The sequence below is a fragment of the Perognathus longimembris genome, chromosome 13 (assembly GCF_023159225.1).
Source record: "Perognathus longimembris pacificus isolate PPM17 chromosome 13, ASM2315922v1, whole genome shotgun sequence".
NCBI lineage: Eukaryota > Metazoa > Chordata > Mammalia > Rodentia > Heteromyidae > Perognathus > Perognathus longimembris.
In genome coordinates, this window is record NC_063173.1 from 50,452,796 (window position 1) to 50,471,608 (window position 18,813).

Below are 18,813 nucleotides of genomic sequence, written 5' to 3' on the forward strand. Positions count from 1 at the left end.
AGAGGATCGAATCTCAGGAGCTGAAGATTCCCTAGAATGTATGGAGAAAGAACAAAAATTAACACAAAACCAATCTAATCGACAAAACAGATCACTCCAGGAGCTCCAAGACACAATCAAGAGGCCCAATTTAAAGCTAATAGGTATTGAGGAAAACCTGGAGAAAGAAGTTAATGGAATAGGCAACCTATTTATCAGAATATTAGTCGAGAACTTCCCAAATAACCAGAAGGATAGACCTATACAGATATAAGAAGCATTTAGAACCCCAAACTGACCAGACCAGAACTGGACATCCCACCGACACATTGTGATCAAAACAGAATCAATAGAGTCCAAGGAAAGAATCCTTAAAGCTGTTAGGGAGAAGAAAACAATCACATATAAAGGAAAAGCAATGAGAATTACCCCAGACTTCTTGAGGTATGCCACACCCTAAATAAAAATAACTACCAACCAGGAATACTGTACCCAGCTAAACTCTCATTCATAGCTGAAGGTCAAATAAATGTCTTCCACAGTGGGGAAAAACTGAAACAATATATCTCCACCAAACCAGCTTTACAGAAAATCCTCAAAGATGTACTATACAGGGAAAATAATCAAGATCCCAATACAGACAAATGAACCCTAAATAGTAAACCAGAATATCAGATCAAGAAATGGTAACACACAGATTTTAACAAGATAGTGATAGTGAAAGAAACAAATGATCATCTCTCAATCCTAACTCTCAACATTAATGGACTTAATCCTCCAATCAAATGACATAGGGTCATGTGGGGCATGGCTTGCAGCCTTAAGAAGCAATCAGCTGGCCCACCTATTTTCCCAGCCCTGGGGCCATGTGACTGTTAGCCCCACCTAACTTCAGGTCCAGATCCAGAAAGGCGGCTCTAACTGGCCCCACCTCCCAGGCATGGGACCATGTGTAGCCAAGATGGCCTCTGATGGTGAACCCGGAGGAGGTCCTGTGGGCTGTGACATAGATTTAGGCCGCCTCTTAGGGAGGTCCCTCAGCCCCCCACCCTTGAGGGACAGCTCAGGCCACCACTCATAGCCCATAGCTAGGTGCACTACACCCCTCCCCTTCCTGCCTCTCTCTGGCCTTTAAAAGTATGATTCCTCCCTGAATAAACCGAGTCTGTGTGCCATCTCCCAAGTCGTCTGATTGTCCTCTGGTAAACGGGCGGGGCTGAGTGCGGGCATTCGTGACTCTTTACCTTCTCCTGGCTCGCCACTTAGGGGTGCACTCCCACCTCTCCTGCAGGCCAGGAGAGCTCTGGGCATGAAGGACCCTGACAGGCTCATATGTTGGATCAAAAATCAAGATCCATCATTCTACTGTCTCCAAGAGACTCATCTATCCAGCAAAAGTAAACATCTTCTAAAAGTGAAAGGCTGGAATCAAATCTACCAAGCAAATGGCCCCCATAAGCAGGCCAGAGTTGCAACCCTAGTATCAGACAAAATTTAGTTCAAATTAAAAAAGGTATAAAGAGACAAAGAAGGTTACTACATACTAATAAAGGGATCACTCTTACAGGAAGATAGAACCATCCTAAATATCTACACACCAAATACAGGAGCACCCAACTTCATCAAACAAACACTACTGACTCTAAAAACACTCATGGACCCAAACACATTGATAGTTGGGGAATTCAACACTCCACTATCACCTCTAGATAAATCAACACACCAAAGACTGAACAAAGAAACCACAGAACTAAACAATTGCATAGACCAACTAGACTTAATCGACATCTACAGAATATTCCACCCAGCAACAACAGAATACACATTCTTCTCAGCAGCACATGGAACATTCTCCAAAATAGATCACAAAGAAAATCTGTACAAATTCAGAAGTATCAAAACCATTCCCTGCATTCTCTCAGACCACAATAGAATAAAATTAGAGCTCAACTGAAAAAGCCACCACAGAAAAATCCTACAATTCATGGAGACAAAACAACAAAATTCTGAACCATCAGTGGGTCATTGAAGAAATTAAAATGGAAATTCAAATGTTTATGGAATTCAACCAAGATGAAGACACAAAGTACCAGCTCCTTTGGGACACAGCAAAGGCAGTACTCATAGGAAAATTTATATCTCTGATTGCCTACACCAACAAACTGGAGAAAAAGCAACTCAATAATTTAAGGAAGCTCCTTAATTTCCTTGAAAGAGAACAACAAGCCAAACCCCAAGTCAATAGACAGAGGCAAATAATTAAAATCAAATCAGAATTAAATCAATTAGAGACCAAAAAAAAAAAAAAAACATCGAAAGAATCAACAAAACAAAGAGTTGGTTCTTTGAAAAAATCAACAAGATAGACAGACCCCTAGCAAACCTGACCAAAAAAAGAAGGCAGCACACTCAAATAAACAAGATCAGAGATGAAACAGGTAACTTCACCATAGGAACAACCAAAATCCAGAACACAATAAGGGACTATTTTGCAAACCTTTATGCCAAAAAATTCGAGAACTTGGAAGAAATGGATGATTTCCTAGAAAAAAATCACATTCCCAAACTTAACCATGAAGATTTAAACCTTCTAAACAGACCTATATCCAGTATTGAAATAGAAACGGCAATAAGTGATCTCCCATCCAAGAAAAGCCCAGGTCCAGACGGATTCACAGCAGAATTCTACAAGGCCTTCAAAACAAAACTCACACCAATATTTCTCAAACTCTTCAATGAAATTGAAAGAGAACGTTCACTACCAGACACATTCTATGAAGCCAGTATAACCCTCATCCACAAACCTGGCAGGGACTCATCATGGAAAGAGGACTATAGACCGATTTCCCTGATGAACAGAGACGCAAAAATTCTCAACAAAATTCTGGCCAATCGACTTCAACAGGCCATCAAAAAAATCATACACCACAATCAAACTGGATTCATCCCAGGGATGCAAAGTTGGTTCAGTATACACAAGTCAATTAATGTAATCCACCACATCAACCACAGCAAGGTAAAGAACCACATGGTTATATCACCAAATGCGGAAAAAGCGCTTGATAAAATCTAGCACCCATTTATGCTAAAAGCCCTGGAAAAACTGGGATTCCAAGGAACACTCCTGAACATAATCAAAGCAGTTTATGACAAACCAACAGCAAGCATACCTCTAAATGGTGAAAATCTAAAGCCATTCCCTTTAAAATCAGGAGCAAGACACGGACGTCCACTCTCTCCCCTTCTCTTCAACATAGTACTAGAATTCCTAGCCAGAGCAATTAGGTAAGAAGAAAATATAAATAGGATACAAATAGGAAAAGATGAAGTTAAACTTTCTCTCTTCACAGACAGATGACATGATTCTATACCTAAAGAACCCCATAGACTCTACCCCCAAGCAACTAGAGCTGATCTAAAACATTGGCAAAGTTGCAGGATATACAATAAACCCTCAAAAATCAACACCCTTTCTCTATGCTAATGACCCAAAGACTGAGGCTGAAATCAGGAAAGCAACTCCTTTTGCAATAGCCTCAAGAAACTTAAAATACCTAGGAATAACCTTAATCAAAGAAGTGAAAGACCTCTGTGATGAGAACTTTAAAAACATGAAAAATGAAATTAAGTCAGAACTAAGGAAATGGAAAAACCTCTCATGCTCCTGATTGGGAGGATTAATATAATCAAAATGGCAATATTGCCAAAGGCTATCTACAAATTCAATGCAATACCCATTATTATCCCAACATCATTTTCTAATGAAATAGAAGAAGCAATCCAGAAATTCATATGGAACAATAAAAAACCTAGAATAGCAAAAACAATCCTAATCAGAAAGAACAATGCTGGAGGAATTACAATATCCAACTTCAAGCTGTATTATAAAGCTATAGTTATAAAAACAGCTTGGTATTGGCACCGGAATGTTCTGAAGACCAATGGAACAGAACTGAACACCCAAAAATGAACCCGCAGAACTAAGCCTACTAAATCTTTGATAAAGGAGCTAAAACAATAGTCTGGAAGAAAGATCGCCTCTTTAACAAATGGTGCTGGCAAAACTGGTTCAACACATGCAACAAACTACAACTAGATCCGTATATATCACCCTGCACCAAAATCAATTCCAAATGGATCAAAGACCTTGAAATCAAAACAGACACCCTGAAAACACTAAAGGAAGGAGTAGGAGAAACACTTGGGCTCCTTGGCACAGCAAGGAACTTCCTTAACAAATCAATGAAAGGTTGGACAAATGGGTTGCATCAAACTGCAGAGCTTCTGCAGGGCAAAGGACATAGCTCCAAGATAAACAGAAAGCCCACAGATTGGGAGAAGAATTTTCGGCCATAAAACGGACAAAGCCGCCATATCTAAAATATATGCAGAACTAAAAAAATTACATTCCTCCAAAGCAAAACCGCAAAGAACCAATAGCCTCCTCATCAAGTAGGCTTAAAAAGAGACTTCTCTGATGAGGAAATGAGAATGGCCAAGAGACATATGAAAAAGTGCTCTACATCACTGGTCATAAAAGAAATGCAAATCAAAACAACTTTGAGATTCCATCTCATCCCAGTAAGATGTCCTATATCAAGAAAAGTAACAATAACAATTGTTGGAGGGGATGTGGCCAAAGGGAACCTTACTTCATTGTTGGTGGGAATGTAAACTGTTTCAGCCACTCTGACAAGCAGTATGGAGATTCCTCAGAAGGCTAAACATAGAGCTCCCCTATAACCCAGCAGTCCCATTTTTGGGTATCTATCCAAAAGACCACGAACAAAATCACACCAGCCCAACAATGTTCATCGCAGCACAATTTATCATAGCTAGAATCTGGAACCAATCCAGCCTCAGTAGACAAATGGATCAGGAAAAAGTGGTACATATACACAATGGAATTTTATCACTTTATCAGAAAAAATGATATTTCCCCATTTTTAAGGAAATGGAAGGACTTGGAAAAAATTATACTAAGTGAAGTGAGCCAGACCAAAAGAAGCATGGACTCTATGGTCTTCCTTATAGGTAACAATTAGCACAGGTTTAGGCAAGTCACAGCAGAGGATCACAACAGCCCAATAGCTATACCCTTATGAACACATAAGATGATGCTAAGTGAAATGAACTCCATGTTATAGAAACTATTGTTGTATCACTGCTGTAACTACTTTCAACGTGCTATGTGTAACTGTAGCCTCTATTATTGATGATCTTCTTGTATCCCCTTCCTGTGGTTGTATTTTCACTATCTCTGTATCTTATCTGTGTATATTGGAAATCATGTATACTGGTATTAGAACTAAGAAATTGAAAGGGAATACCAAAATCGAGGGTCACAGGGTAAAAAAGACAAACAGCTACAAAAGCAATACTTGAAAAACTGTTTGGTGTAAATGAACTGAACAACTCATGGGTGGGAAAGGGAAAGAGGGTGGGGGGAGGGGGGAATGTGGGACAAGGTAACAAACAGTACAAGAAATGTATCCAATGCCTAACGTATGAAACTGTAACCTCTCTGTACATCAGTTTGATAATAAATATTTTTTAAAAAATAAAGGAGATAGTCTTTCTCTCCACATGGGCATCAGCCATGGCCTTTTGGGCAATCACAGAGGAGAAGCACACCTCCATCAAGGACAAAAATGTCAGGAAGAAGTACATGGGGCTGCCCCTCAGTGCTGGGCTGCAGACAATGGTCACCACAATGAGCATGTTGCTCCTGAATGGTAGAAATGTAGACAAACAAAAAGACAACGAACAGGACTTTCTGAAATTTTGGATTCTGTGAAAGTCTCAGAAGAACAAATTCAGAGAGAGAGAGAGGAGGTTGAGGGGGAAGGAGGGGGATCGGGAGGGGGAGGGAGAGAAGGAGGGGGAGGAAGAGGGAAAAGGAGAGAGGGAGGGAGAGATGGAGGGAGAGATGTAAAAAGTTCTTCTGTGGATTTACTATGTGGTTTATATTCAGCAATTTGGTTTCCTGCTATGTAAAGTATCCTGTTTGTACCATCACTGAAAACATAAATTTAGAAGTCAGTAGAGGCAGGAAGAATTGAAGTGGAATGAATTGTTAAAAACTTTAAAATATGAATATTTCTAAAATGCTTCTAACCATTTTTATCTCAAGGGTCAGTTTTGATTAATTAGCAGTGGCTTCTTGGATTGAATTACTAAGAAGCTTTCTGTGACACATTCCAGTTTGGAGGCAGGATTATATATTCCTAATCATGTTGGTGTTTGTCAAGAAATTAAAAGCAATGACATGAATTCTATTCCCGTTTAGGAGACTTTTAGCTACAAAGAGAAGGAAAATGACTTGCAGTTAAAATTCACACAAAAATCATGGCCACTTCTCAAGCATTTTTCTAAATTTCTGAACTGAACTGGAAAATTCAACAACCATGCTATTTCTTTATAGAATTCCAGTTTTAAAATGTGTCCTGTTGAATAAATGAAGTAATTCAGGAGAAAAGAATTTGTTCTGGACCTGCTTAGTGGTTTGTAGGCTAGAGGCTGGAAGCGTTTTTATTCTTTTACCAGGAAACCTCTGTTTCCCACATCAGTTGTTTTCACAGATCAAGAGGGGAGGAGACAAGAAGGTTTCTTTTTCAGCAGGGACTTTGTGTGCCTTTTTAAAATTTTACATTTAATATCTAGAGGAGATGTAACTGAAAGAATAATCTTATTCATTTCAATATCTATCTTGCTACAGTTACAACATTATTAAAACTCTATTATTGTAACTCACAATGTCATATTTTAGTTACAGAAAAAGGGAGATGCAGATATTTCATTATATTGGGTCATGAGAACTAAGACAGTGACCTAACAAGTGAAAAGTTTCAAACTTGAAAATATGTCTTTTTGTCTGGCTGTCTTTAGTCCTTTCAGGGGATCACAATAGCTCAATAGCTATATACATATGATCATATAAGATCATGTTAAGTGAAATGAACTCCAAATTATAGAAACAAGAGGTTTTCCATTGATGTTGTTATTTTTAATGTACTATGTGGATTTTTTTTTCTTTCTCATTTATTATCTCCAGTTGTCACTGTAGTTAATTTTGGTACCATGAGTATTGTATAAAATTCATCTCAATTAGGGAAGGAAAGGGGACCATCAAAGTGATGAGACAAAGAATAATGGACAAACCAATGCAACAGAGACACATACAAGACAATTATTGGAAATTAACTGTATAACTCAGGGGAGGAATTGGGGAGGAGGGAAGCTGGGAGAAAAATGAGGGAGGAGGCAATAAGTATGACAAGAAATGTACTTACTTCATTACATATGAAACTCTAAACCCTGTGTACATCGTCTTGACAATAAAGTAAATTTAAAAAGAAAGAAAAGCTTTCATCGATGAACATGCAGTGGGACCAGTTCTTCATGCCTTGTGTTTCCTTTGAAATGGATTTTGTGTTTTCTCTTGAACATTCCATGATTTTACTTTCTTCAGAGCCAGACTCTTGCATATACAGAGGGTGACCTGAGACTTAGTTGGGTACCAGGCATAAGAAATGTGAATGCTGGCATACTCCTTGTTCAGAGTCCTTAGGAAATTTTCTTCCATGTGACTCACTGGCCTCGTGACTACTATTTTCTTACCCTTTGGTTAATAACAAAACTGATTTGAGTACCCAGTACTTTCTAAACTGCAGAATCTCAGTTTCTGCTTAGATAATATATAAAATATTCAGAACTGCAACAGGAATTTTTAGTATGCTTATCATTGTTTGTATTTGGTAACTACAATTCGAACCATGAATTTTAATTCATGAATACGTGTGTGTGTGTGTGTGTGTGTGTGTGTGTGTGTGTGTACACACAAGTCATACTTCCACATATTTTTGTGAATGAATCCTGGTGTAATACACTAAATGTATACATTAAGACCCTATCTCTGATTACATTTTCTGTTATGCTAAAGCTAAATTTAGCTTTTAAACTTGTAAGTAGACATATTGGGTGGTATGCAAGTATATATATATATATATATGTATGTATGTATATATATATATATATATACTGAAATATGATAAATTCAAAGGAGATCTGAAATCGTTTAATTCCTTAGAAAGGCAAAATCAAAGTTCAGCAAAATAAAACATCAGGAAACTGATATTTGAAAAGAGTGGAGTAGAGTCAAAAGAGGTCTAATGCAGACAAGAATTCAGTGTATCTCCTGCAAAATTAAGAAGAGTAAGGAAAGGGATGAGTAAGGGAGGGATGGGTGAGAATATTGAAAGGGATGACACTGATCCATATACATTGTATTCATTAACTGTTCTGTTAAATGCCAACTCATTTGCATAACTACTTAAAGATAATAAAACTACATAAAATAAAAATACATATATATAAATAATAGAAAAAATGGAAAGCAGGAAACATGTTAACCTGATTTAAATAATATATACATGTATAGAAACAAAAAATTCACAGTTCTTTGTTATTGAAATTAGTAATGCTAACAGAATATCACTTTTTTATTGTCTGTATAGCATGCATAGTCTATCCCCTGACAACATAGGCATAAAAACAATGTTTTCAGATCTTATCCTCTCCCTGTATTGTCTATTACCCCAAATGTCCCCATTTGAAAGGCCTTCTTAGTTCTAGAAATTTAAAAAATGAATTTCCCTTTGTCTTTCAGCATTTTATTCTGCCAGTTGGATTTCTGAGCCTTCTGTTTTCCTGCTGTCCTGATTATTTAACTGACCTAGGGGATACACCAAGCCATTACCACAAACACAGGTGTTTCAGAATTTCAGTCATTTAAAATTATCAAACAAATGTGAAGCAGGAAAGGTTGTTGTTTATCATTCACATAGAGAAAATCAAATTGATATGATTAAAGTCAGAAATACTCCTTCCATGTTGTTGACCCTTTTTCTTCTTTAAAAAAAATTTCTTTACTGTCAAAATGAAGTACAGAGGGGTTACATTTTCATACTCTCGTCAAATAGTATTTCCACAGGTTTGAATCAGCGACCTTACATTACGTATCTAGAACCAAACAACTACTAAACATAAAAAGGTCTAAAATAGACCTCTCAGTGGATCACAATAGCTCAACAACTATGTATATATGATCATATAAGACATGGATGCGCAAACACTATTGTTGACATTATATTTAAGTTCTAGGTGAATTTCCTTTGGCATACACCACGTGGCTATTGTATATGATTTTGGTACACTGGGTATTGTATATATGCCTACTGATCTAGGGAAGGGAAAGAAAAACGAGGGAGTAAGATATCACAAGAAATGTACTCACTGCCCTATTATGTAACTGTACCCCTTTTGCACAACACCTTGTCAACAAAATTTAATTAATAAAAAAAAAAGAACAGAGCTATTACTTCTTTAGACTTGAAGTAGTTGGACTCCACTTACAATAAAATATTTGCTGTCACAATAACTGATGTCTGTTTAGCATATGTTGTAGGTCCAGTGCTATTCTGTAGGATATATTTCCAGATACTTGGAGTGTATCAATCTTATAACTCCTTTAAGGAGGAGTCTAGAAATTGAGAAGACTATTAAATTAGCCCAAGTTCACAAATTTATTTATAGACCCTTTCCTTGGCCTTACACTTGGCCACAAACAACATCCACACATTCAAAGACACGTCACAATTTTAAACCCTCTAAGAAAAAGCATTAAGGAGAATTATCAATCTCACCATTTGTCAACTCCTTTAAAATGCTTAGGAAGGCAATCTATTCTCAGTTCCACTCAGTGGTGGCCAAGCAGGCCAGCTGTGTCCCACACTTCCTTCTAACTCCAAGAAACAAGAAGAAGAACATTTTTAGCACAGTAGGTACATTTTCATTTGTTCCAATTGCTTTGACCTATGGCCCCGGCATTCAACTGGAATTTATTTAAGTGGGAAGCCATGGAGCTATAGAATCACTTCCTCCCTTCCTCAAGGATTGGAAATTCTCCATATATGTGAATTTCCAGAAAGCTTTTTTTTAAATTTCTCAATGTTTGATGTTCTCCAGAGTTGGCAAAACTTTTATGTCCCTAAGGAATTGAGAGTGTGTTTGTTTATTTGCATGTATTCTGTTGGTTTCCCTGCATCAGCATCATAAACTTCTGTGGGATTTGCCTAGGCTTCCATTTTCTTTTCTGATTAGGAAGAAACCATGCAGTATATGGGACAAAAATATATTGTTCCTATGCAGAATTGGAGTATAATGCCTCAGCAGTTCATAAATATACAAACTCAATCTATTTCCATCCATAAGGAGAATCGGTATTGTCCAGAAAATAAAAAATTAGTGACTTTTGAATATTTCATGTGTAATCTGCAAGGATTGATAGATTAAAAAATGTTATTTTGGGTTGGGGATATGGCCTAGTGGCAAGAGTGCTTGCCTCGTATACATGAGGCCCTGGGTTCGATTCCTCAGCACCACACATACAGAAAATGGCCAGAAGTGGCGCTGTGGCTCAAGTGGCAGAGTGCTAGCCTTGAGCAGAAAAGAATCCAGGGACAGTGCTCAGGCCCTGAGTTCATGGCCTAGGACTGGCCAAAAAAAAAATGTTATTTTTCTTTCCTACTTTCTTTTTTTGGTAAGCAATTTTCTTCATTAATTTATTTATTGTCAAAATGATGTACAGAGGGGTTACAGTTTCATATGTAAAGCAATGAGTACATTTCTTATCAAACTTGTTACCTCTTCCCTCATTTTTCTCCATCCTTCCCCCTCCCCATTTCCCTTCCCCCACTATCTGTACAGTTGTATTATGGCATATAGTTTTGTAAGCATTTCTGTTGCATCGGAAATTGCTCAGCTGAAGGAAGAAGAAAAGCCCTCTCTCCCTAAGGGTGTCCTATCACTCTGATCATTTGTTTGGGGACTTGCAATCTTTTCCTACCTTAGTCCCTGACACCACTGTCAAGGAGGAACCTTTTCCACAGATTCGTTATTACATCACTTTATGAATTAGGTTATATTTAGAATTTTTAAGGTAATTTGTATTTGTCATAATAATAGAGATTGATGATTCCTTAAAAACACATTTTTAAGCAACACAAGAGATGAAACAAAGAAAAGCGCTCAAAGCCAAGACAGGATGATGTCTACTGCTTTCATCATCAAAGAAGTCCTAGACTGACATGGAGAAGAATACTTTTTTTGTTGGCTTTTTGTGCCACTGCCAAGGGCTTTAATTGTCAGAGGTTTGTGTTCTTGCTCAGCTTTTTTGCTCACATCTGGTATTCTACCTCTTGAGTAATGACTCCAGGAAGGGTTTATTTTCTAATTACTTGAAGGTAAGAATCTTAATGTTGTATTTTCCCAGTATGGCTTCAAACTTTAGTCCTCACATCTCAGTGCCCAATGATTGTAGGAGTAAGCCACCTGTGCCTGGCTGAATGGTGTTTTGTAGAATGTAGAAAACAAACTTGAGGTGCCAGCTTCACTCCCTGTTTATTGTATTGAAGGTTGATTGACTTGGTGATTTTAACCTTTATGAAATTTAAATTTTCATATTTTTGATTAAGATTCTCAGTATAGGAATATTTATAACACATAGAAACAAAAGGTAGAAATAAGAATGCTCATGGAAGAGCATTATTTAATATAGTTACAATGTTAATGGATGGTTAGGTAGATTATTCAGGGCCTAGGGCCCTCAAAAAATCAAAATGTAATGGAAATCACTTCTGATCTAACCAATGGAAACAAATGGAAAGTATTTATTTAAAAAATATCCAAATCCAAGAGAATGGAGTACCCTATATCCGTCCCATTCAGTTTTGTATCCAATTCAATTAGCATCCCCAAATCCTAACATGCTATCTCAAGGAGGGGAATTGATTAAGCCTCCCGTAAACAGTGATGCTGTAGGTCTCTTCTCTTATTGGCTGTCTTGCAACTTATTTCCACACAGTGCAACCAATCAGAGAGCACCCCAGGCCAAGAAAACTCCTAGACTCAACCACTTTGGTCACAGACCTCTTATCTGGACCCCTCTCACCCACAAAGGTTCCTTGTCCTGCTATGAAATACTATACTTTGAGTTTACCCTTGGCTTTCCGTGGATTTTATTTTTAAAGTTCAAGAGATAGGAACCAAAAGAGAAGTGGTTGGCACCTTGCTAATGAGTTGAAACATTAGCATAGGGTTTGTTTCCAGCTGTGACATAACAATGTCATAACACAGACAGACTTGGCCCACCACAAGCATAGTAGCAGAAGAAAACTGTTATCAATTACACATAGGGATAATTAAGCTTCAAATAAAAAAAGCAGCACAGTTGTTGTTGTGATTATTTGTAGAGTGGTTGATAAATAGGATGTGTTGTCCACTTCTGATAACTTGAAAAAGAACATGACTTTAGGCATGTGTTATTTTTTTACATGTTTAGCTTGTTAAAATGTTACATTAATGATTGAACTATAACAAAAATACAAAAATACAAGAATTTTCTGCCTTCACATTCTCAACAATATTGTTGTCCTTTATCTTTTTGACAGTAGTTATTTTAACATGTGTGAGAAAATATCTCATTCTGATTTTTATTTTTATATCTCCATTAGGTACAGACATTGAGAATTCCTTTATCTGTTATCCCCCTATATTTGTTATCAAGGGAAATCTATAAAGGTCCTTTTCCTTATTTATTTATTAATTAATTCATTCACTCAGTCATTCATTTAGTACCAGTTCTGGAGCTTCAGTTCAGGGCCTGGGCACTATTCCTGATTTTATTTTGCTCAAGGCTATCACTTGAGCCACAGCTCCACATTGGGCTGTTGTGCCAAGTCGCGAGACGACCACCAAGAAGGCCACCGAGACTCAGACATTCCAAAATGCAAAAGCAAGGCAAGGCTTTATTCAAGTGAGCTGCAACTTGGGCCTCATCCTACCCACCGACAGCGGAGGTTAGGCGGGAGCCCTGAGCTGCGATTACACAGGGCTTATAAAGGCAAAAAACAAAGTTACAACAATCAGGTGTTCAAGCAAGCAAGATTAGGACACAGGTACAAATCTGATTGGCTCAGGCTTTGAGGCATTCTAGGGGTGGTCAGAGTTAAGCATTCCCAGCGGTTAGAGTTCTAGACCGACTGGGCCCTAATGGGCTTGTCCTGGGTTTGCTCACAGGGCCTGCTTATCTCAGGTTCGCGTGGTAAAGTGTGGCTCACGTGGTAAAGTGGGGTTCACGTGGTAAAGTGGGGCCTGACTTCAAAGTCTAGCACTTCAGGGCCTTTTGGGGTAGTTTATTAGTGATCAGAGTTTCATGGTCTTGCCACACTGAGTGGGCTTTGAACTACAATCCTAAAACCTTAGCTTCTTTTTTTGTTGTTGTTGGTGTGTGTGTGTGTGTGTGTGTGTGTGTGTGTGTGTGTGTGTGTGTTTGTCAGTCCTGGGGCTTGAACTCAGAGCACTGTCCCTGGCTTCCTTTTGCTCAAGACTAGCACTCTGCCACAGTGCCACTTCTGGCCTTTTCTATATATGTGGTGCTGAGAAATTGAACCCAAGGCTTCATGTATACAAGGCGAGCACTTTACCAGGAAGCCATATTCCTAGCCCCAAATCTTAGCTTCTTGAGGAGCTAGTGTTTCAGGAGAAAGCCACCAGCACCTGACCCCTTTCCTATTTCTTGGTAACATTGCTTGGTTTTCTGTCCCCCCAAGAACCAATACAATTTACAATAGCTACACACTTACCAGTATTTTTGTAAAATTTACTAATATCTAAACTGGATAAATGTGAGGCATGCCTTGCATCATTAAGAGTCAATCAGCTGGCCCTGCCTGTTTACCAAGCCCTGGGGCTTCGTGGTTGTTAGCTGGAATCCAGAAGGGGTGGTTAGCCCTGCCTGCCTCCCGGTTCCGAGGAACCTGAAAGGTGGTTCTAGCTGGCCCCGCCTCCCAGCCTTGGGACCACGTGTAGCCAAGATGGAGCCAGGTGAACCCGGAGGCAGTCCTGTGGGCTGTGATGTATAATTAGGCTGCTTCCCGCCCTTGACAGACACCTCAGGCGGCCCCTCATAGCCCTAGCTAGGTGCGCTACACCCCTCCCCTTCCTGCTGCTCTCTGAGCCTTTTAAGAGCGACTCCTCCCTGAATAAACTGAGATTGCAAGACCAACTCCTGAGCTGTCAGAGTGTCCTCTGGCGAAGGGGGGCTGGGTGCAGGCGGTTCGTGGACTCTTCACCTTCTCTTGGCTCGCCTTGGTAGGGGTGCTCCTCCCCACCTCTCCCGCTGGCCAGGAGAGCGCCTGGGCCGAGGGACCCCGACAGATAAAGAGCTCCAAGAATTAAACACATATTAACAAAGACTAATTTTATAAGGTGAAATGGGTTGAAGATACATTTCTGTAAAGATAAAGTACAAAATACTTAATAAATACATGAAGAAAAGTGCAAGGTCCTTTACCCTAGAAGAGTGCAAGTCAAAACATCCCACCCTAATCAGAATGGCTAACAGGCAAACAAACAAGTAACATTCCTGGGGAGAATGAAAGATCAGAGACTCTCATACTCTGTTGGTGAGAATATGAATTAGTACAGCCACTGTGGAAATCTGTATGAAGGATTCTCAAAAACGAAAAATTGATTCGATTCATAATGTTGATTTGCCACCCCTGGACATAAGTCTGAAATAATTTAGCTCCGTATTAACTGAGGTACTTTCACACCCATATAAATATCAATACTGTTCACAGAAGCCAAAGACTGGAATCAGCCTAGGTACACAACTACCGAAGAATGAAAAAAATGTGGTGTTTGTGCAATGAACATTATCAACTGCACAGAAGGATGACATTGTACCATTTGTAGGGAAAACGTATGGTATTTGATATGACCATGTCAAGTCAATATAAAAATTAAGGCAAATAGTACTCGTTCCCTCTCATATGCAAAAACTAGTCTTCAGAAAATGAATAAAGAGATTGTAAAATGGGAACTTCCAGAAATGGGATTACCCATGAGATGGAGAAAACAAGAAAGTGTGAAGAAATATGAATATGATCAAAGTATGTTACACATGTGGTTTGTGTGATTTCCCCTATGCAGTGTATGGGTATATAATGTCCATTAATCTCCCTTTCCTCCTCCTTGTTTATCATTCCACAACCATCTACTCCAATTTTGTACTACTATCAAGACCCTTGGTACAAATTAGATCTTGAAGGTAACAGATGATATCTATGTGCTATCTATTTGTTGGTTAAAAGAATAATGCACAGTGAATATCTGCCTTTGATTTGGACATGTACCATGCCAGATTTTATGAGCCTTTGCTGAGTAGTGTAAACTGTATTATTTCCCTTCATTTCTTCAGAATTATGGAACACAAGAAGCAAGCAATTTCTTGAATTGCATTATGTGTTGTTTATTTCATTTGCACTTGAAGGGAAATAGTGCCAGAAGTTGGCAAACCCAAATGCAGCAAGTACAATTTCTCCAAGACTCTTGGGGAAGTTACCACAGTCAGTGTCTAGGCAGCATTTGGCCAGAGCTTCTTTAAAATGCCTTGGGAATATGAATTACTATAGCTTTCAAAACCTTGCAATGATATTTAACTAGATACCTTGCCCTTTTCAGATCCATTACTGCAGTTACAAGCATAAAGCATCCACTCCTAATGCTTAAATAGTCTGCCGGTATTTTAAGTATTTCAAAATTCTGTTTTGGTTATTGTTATTCTGGCTTTGTGTAAAAATACAATGAATATTTTAACCTAATTAAGGTATTCAAATTCTTCATCTTTTTTTTTTCTTGTTTAGTTGTTTCTTTTGTGTGTCCATCCTGGGCTTGAACTCAGGGGTTAGAGTGATGTCCCTGGGTTTTTGTTGTTTTTTTTTCTCAAGACTAGAGGTCTACCACATAAGACTAGCTCCTCTTCTGGCTTTCTAGAGGTTAATTGGAGATAAAGAGTGTCACAGTGGCTCCTGCTCAAACTGGCTTGAAACCCAGATAGATCCTCTGATCTCAGCCTTCTGAGTAGCTAAGATTGAAAGTATGAGTCACCAGACCCTGGCATCTGTTTTTTTCTGATATATTTATGCCTGATATTTTTGAGAGACATCTTGAATTGATGTTCACTTCTTTTGAAAAACTAGAAAAATCAGCATGTCCAGATTTCCAAAATATTTTGAGAGAATAACTGTGGTTGTCTTTGAAAATCTGCTTTATAATTCTTTGTGCTTTGCATTACATTTTCCTACAGAAGAGTAACTGGAAAGGCAAGTATCAGAGAGAGAATTCCTTCTGACAGAGCCTGAATCAACCTGTGTCCTCAATCAGGCCTTATAATCAGACAATGACAGACCACCTGTATTTGTGGACAGTGTTGATCATACTCTAGTTACATTTTAACTTTGTACAATTTCATTCCAAGGCATTTTTGTGTGTAGTAAATGATAATTTTGTGCTGTAAATTGCTTTATCACTTTCACTTTCTGTTGGGCATAATTTTAGGCAGGATTTCAGTTAATATCTGAAAGTGTCAAAGGTGTTTTAAAATTAGGTATGATTTCCATTGTGCCCTAATATCAGGCTTCTATATATTCCTTCATGCTCACAATTAAAGAACTGGATATTTCTGCTTGGGAGAATATATATAAAGAAGGACTTACCAATTTTTAATTACCTCCATTATCCTAAGTTTCATCTGAATCAAGGTAAGATGAAATCATGTCACATTCTGTTACAAAATGAAAATGAAAAATATTGATGAAACTGTACATTAAATATACTAAAATACACTAAATACAAGAAAATATATATTTACATTTTTAAAGGCAAATAGGGGAAAAGTAAACAAATACCAGCCATAGATGAGGTTAAAGAAATGGCCTCTAATAAACAGTCTATTGCTAGAATGTAAACTTTATCTACTAATTGTCATATGCCATTAAAATCATGTTCTGCTCAGGCTTATACATTTCTTTCAATATCTCATCTGTGTTTGAGGATTTTCCTGGTTGCTAAACTATACAAGGGTCACAAAAATACAGGAGAAGAGAAACTGTGGGATCCACTAAGTATAAGAATCTCATGTTTCACAAGACCACATAATTACTTGTTGTATTTCTAAACTCTTTACAATATCTTAAAATAATTGGTGAGGAAAATATTTCCAGAGAGCTATAGTGGAAGGCTCTCTGATGATTAGTTTATTTGACTCTTTCCTATTTAAATTACCACTGATCAAAAATATTGTTTAGTGTGTCAAATGTATCATTGAAATATTCTTCTGTAGAATTTTTCCCAACAGCAAATTGACAAGAAAATATTATTTGTTTTAATTACAATAAAATCTCTTCAATTAAATTTCAGATTCCCCATTAAATTTACAGTACTTGTAAAGGTACACCATCACGAATATGTAAAACTGATTTTTTTCAATATTAGGAAGCATAATCCTTACTATGAGTTGTGAGATCCAAGGTCCTGATATTTTCCTAATTGTCAAATAGAGATCTAAATATTTTAATTTATTAAAACTGAAAAATATGTAAGAGTCACAATAATGTATTATAAATATTCAAAGTTATGTGTATAAAACATAGGAATTTATTCATTACACATAATTACTATCATTCTATGATTTTTAATTTAGAATGAATCTAATTTTCTCAATGTCATGATCCATTTACTTTCAGATCTAAGTTTATTCCCCACATAATTACATGGAAAGCCAGAGAAACATTTCAGGATTCATCCTTCTGGGGCTTTCTGACGACAAGAACATACAGATATTTTGCTTTGTGCTCTTCTTATTCTGTTTTGTTGCTCTGCTGGTTGGAAACATCCTCATACTTATTTCCATTTTCTGCAGCCCTCTTGCAAAACAACCAATGTACTACTTCCTTTGCCACTTGTCCTTCATGGATATCTGCTATACCTCTAGTGTTACACCCAAATTGATTGATGGCCTCCTAGAGGGAACTAAAAACATTTCCTATGGTTACTGCATGCTACAGGTCTTCACCATGCATTTCTTTGGATGTATAGAGATTTTTATTATTACGGCCATGGCCTTTGATCGCTATGTGGCCATCTGCAAACCCCTCCATTACGTGCTCATCATGAACAGGACCAAATGCAATCTGCTGGTCTTTGCTGCCTGGGTTGGTGGGGCTGCCCATTCATTCCCTCAATTGTGTATGACTATCCAGCTGCCTTTCTGTGACTCAGTTGAAATTGATCACTACTTTTGTGACATTTTTCCTTTGCTCAAAATTGCCTGTACTGATACGTACATTACTGGTGTCCTTGTAGTTGCTAATTCAGGAATTATCACATTAGTGACTTTCATTGTTTTATCTATATCTTATGCCATTATATTATTTCATTTAAGAAATCACTCTGCAGAAGGAAGACGCAAAGCCCTCTCTACCTGTGGCTCTCATATCACAGTGGTGATCTTATTTTTTGGTCCTGCAATCTCTTCCTATCTTAGACCTCCTGTAACTTTCCCTGAGGATAAAGTGACAGCACTGTTTTACACAATTATTGCTCCAATGTTCAATCCTTTAATCTATACCCTGAGAAATACAGAAATGAAAAGTGCCATCAGAAAAGTTTGGTGTCCTGCTCTATTCTCAATGGGAGCCTAAGGCAAATTCATAGATATTTATTAGTTAGGCAGCTCATAGAAGAAGAATAATAGGTGAAAAAAATAGCTAGAAAATCTTTACCCAATTGTTCACATTTTACTGTCTTTAATGAAATACACAACAGCACACAAATTAGTCACTTTGAAGACACAAACCGTCAAACTATAGTATAATAAAAATCTGTTTATTTAGGTCTTTCACATGATGAGTACAGTTCTACATGAAATAA

General features: G+C 37.8%; 1 protein-coding gene across 1 annotated transcript; it reads left to right on the forward strand.

Annotated features, from left to right (window-relative positions):
* The first annotated feature begins 17,654 nt into the window (after positions 1–17,654).
* On the forward strand, positions 17,655–18,584 carry LOC125362514 (olfactory receptor 4P4-like). Its single transcript, XM_048361342.1, has one exon. The coding sequence runs from the start codon at positions 17,655–17,657 to the stop codon at positions 18,582–18,584; it is 930 nt and encodes a 309-aa protein (XP_048217299.1).
* The last annotated feature ends 229 nt before the right edge of the window (positions 18,585–18,813 follow it).

What these genes read in the sequence shown, in the direction of transcription:
- LOC125362514 (XM_048361342.1), top strand. Translation starts at nt 17,655, where the DNA reads ATGGAAAGCCAGAGAAACATTTCAGGATTCATCCTTCTGGGGCTTTCT.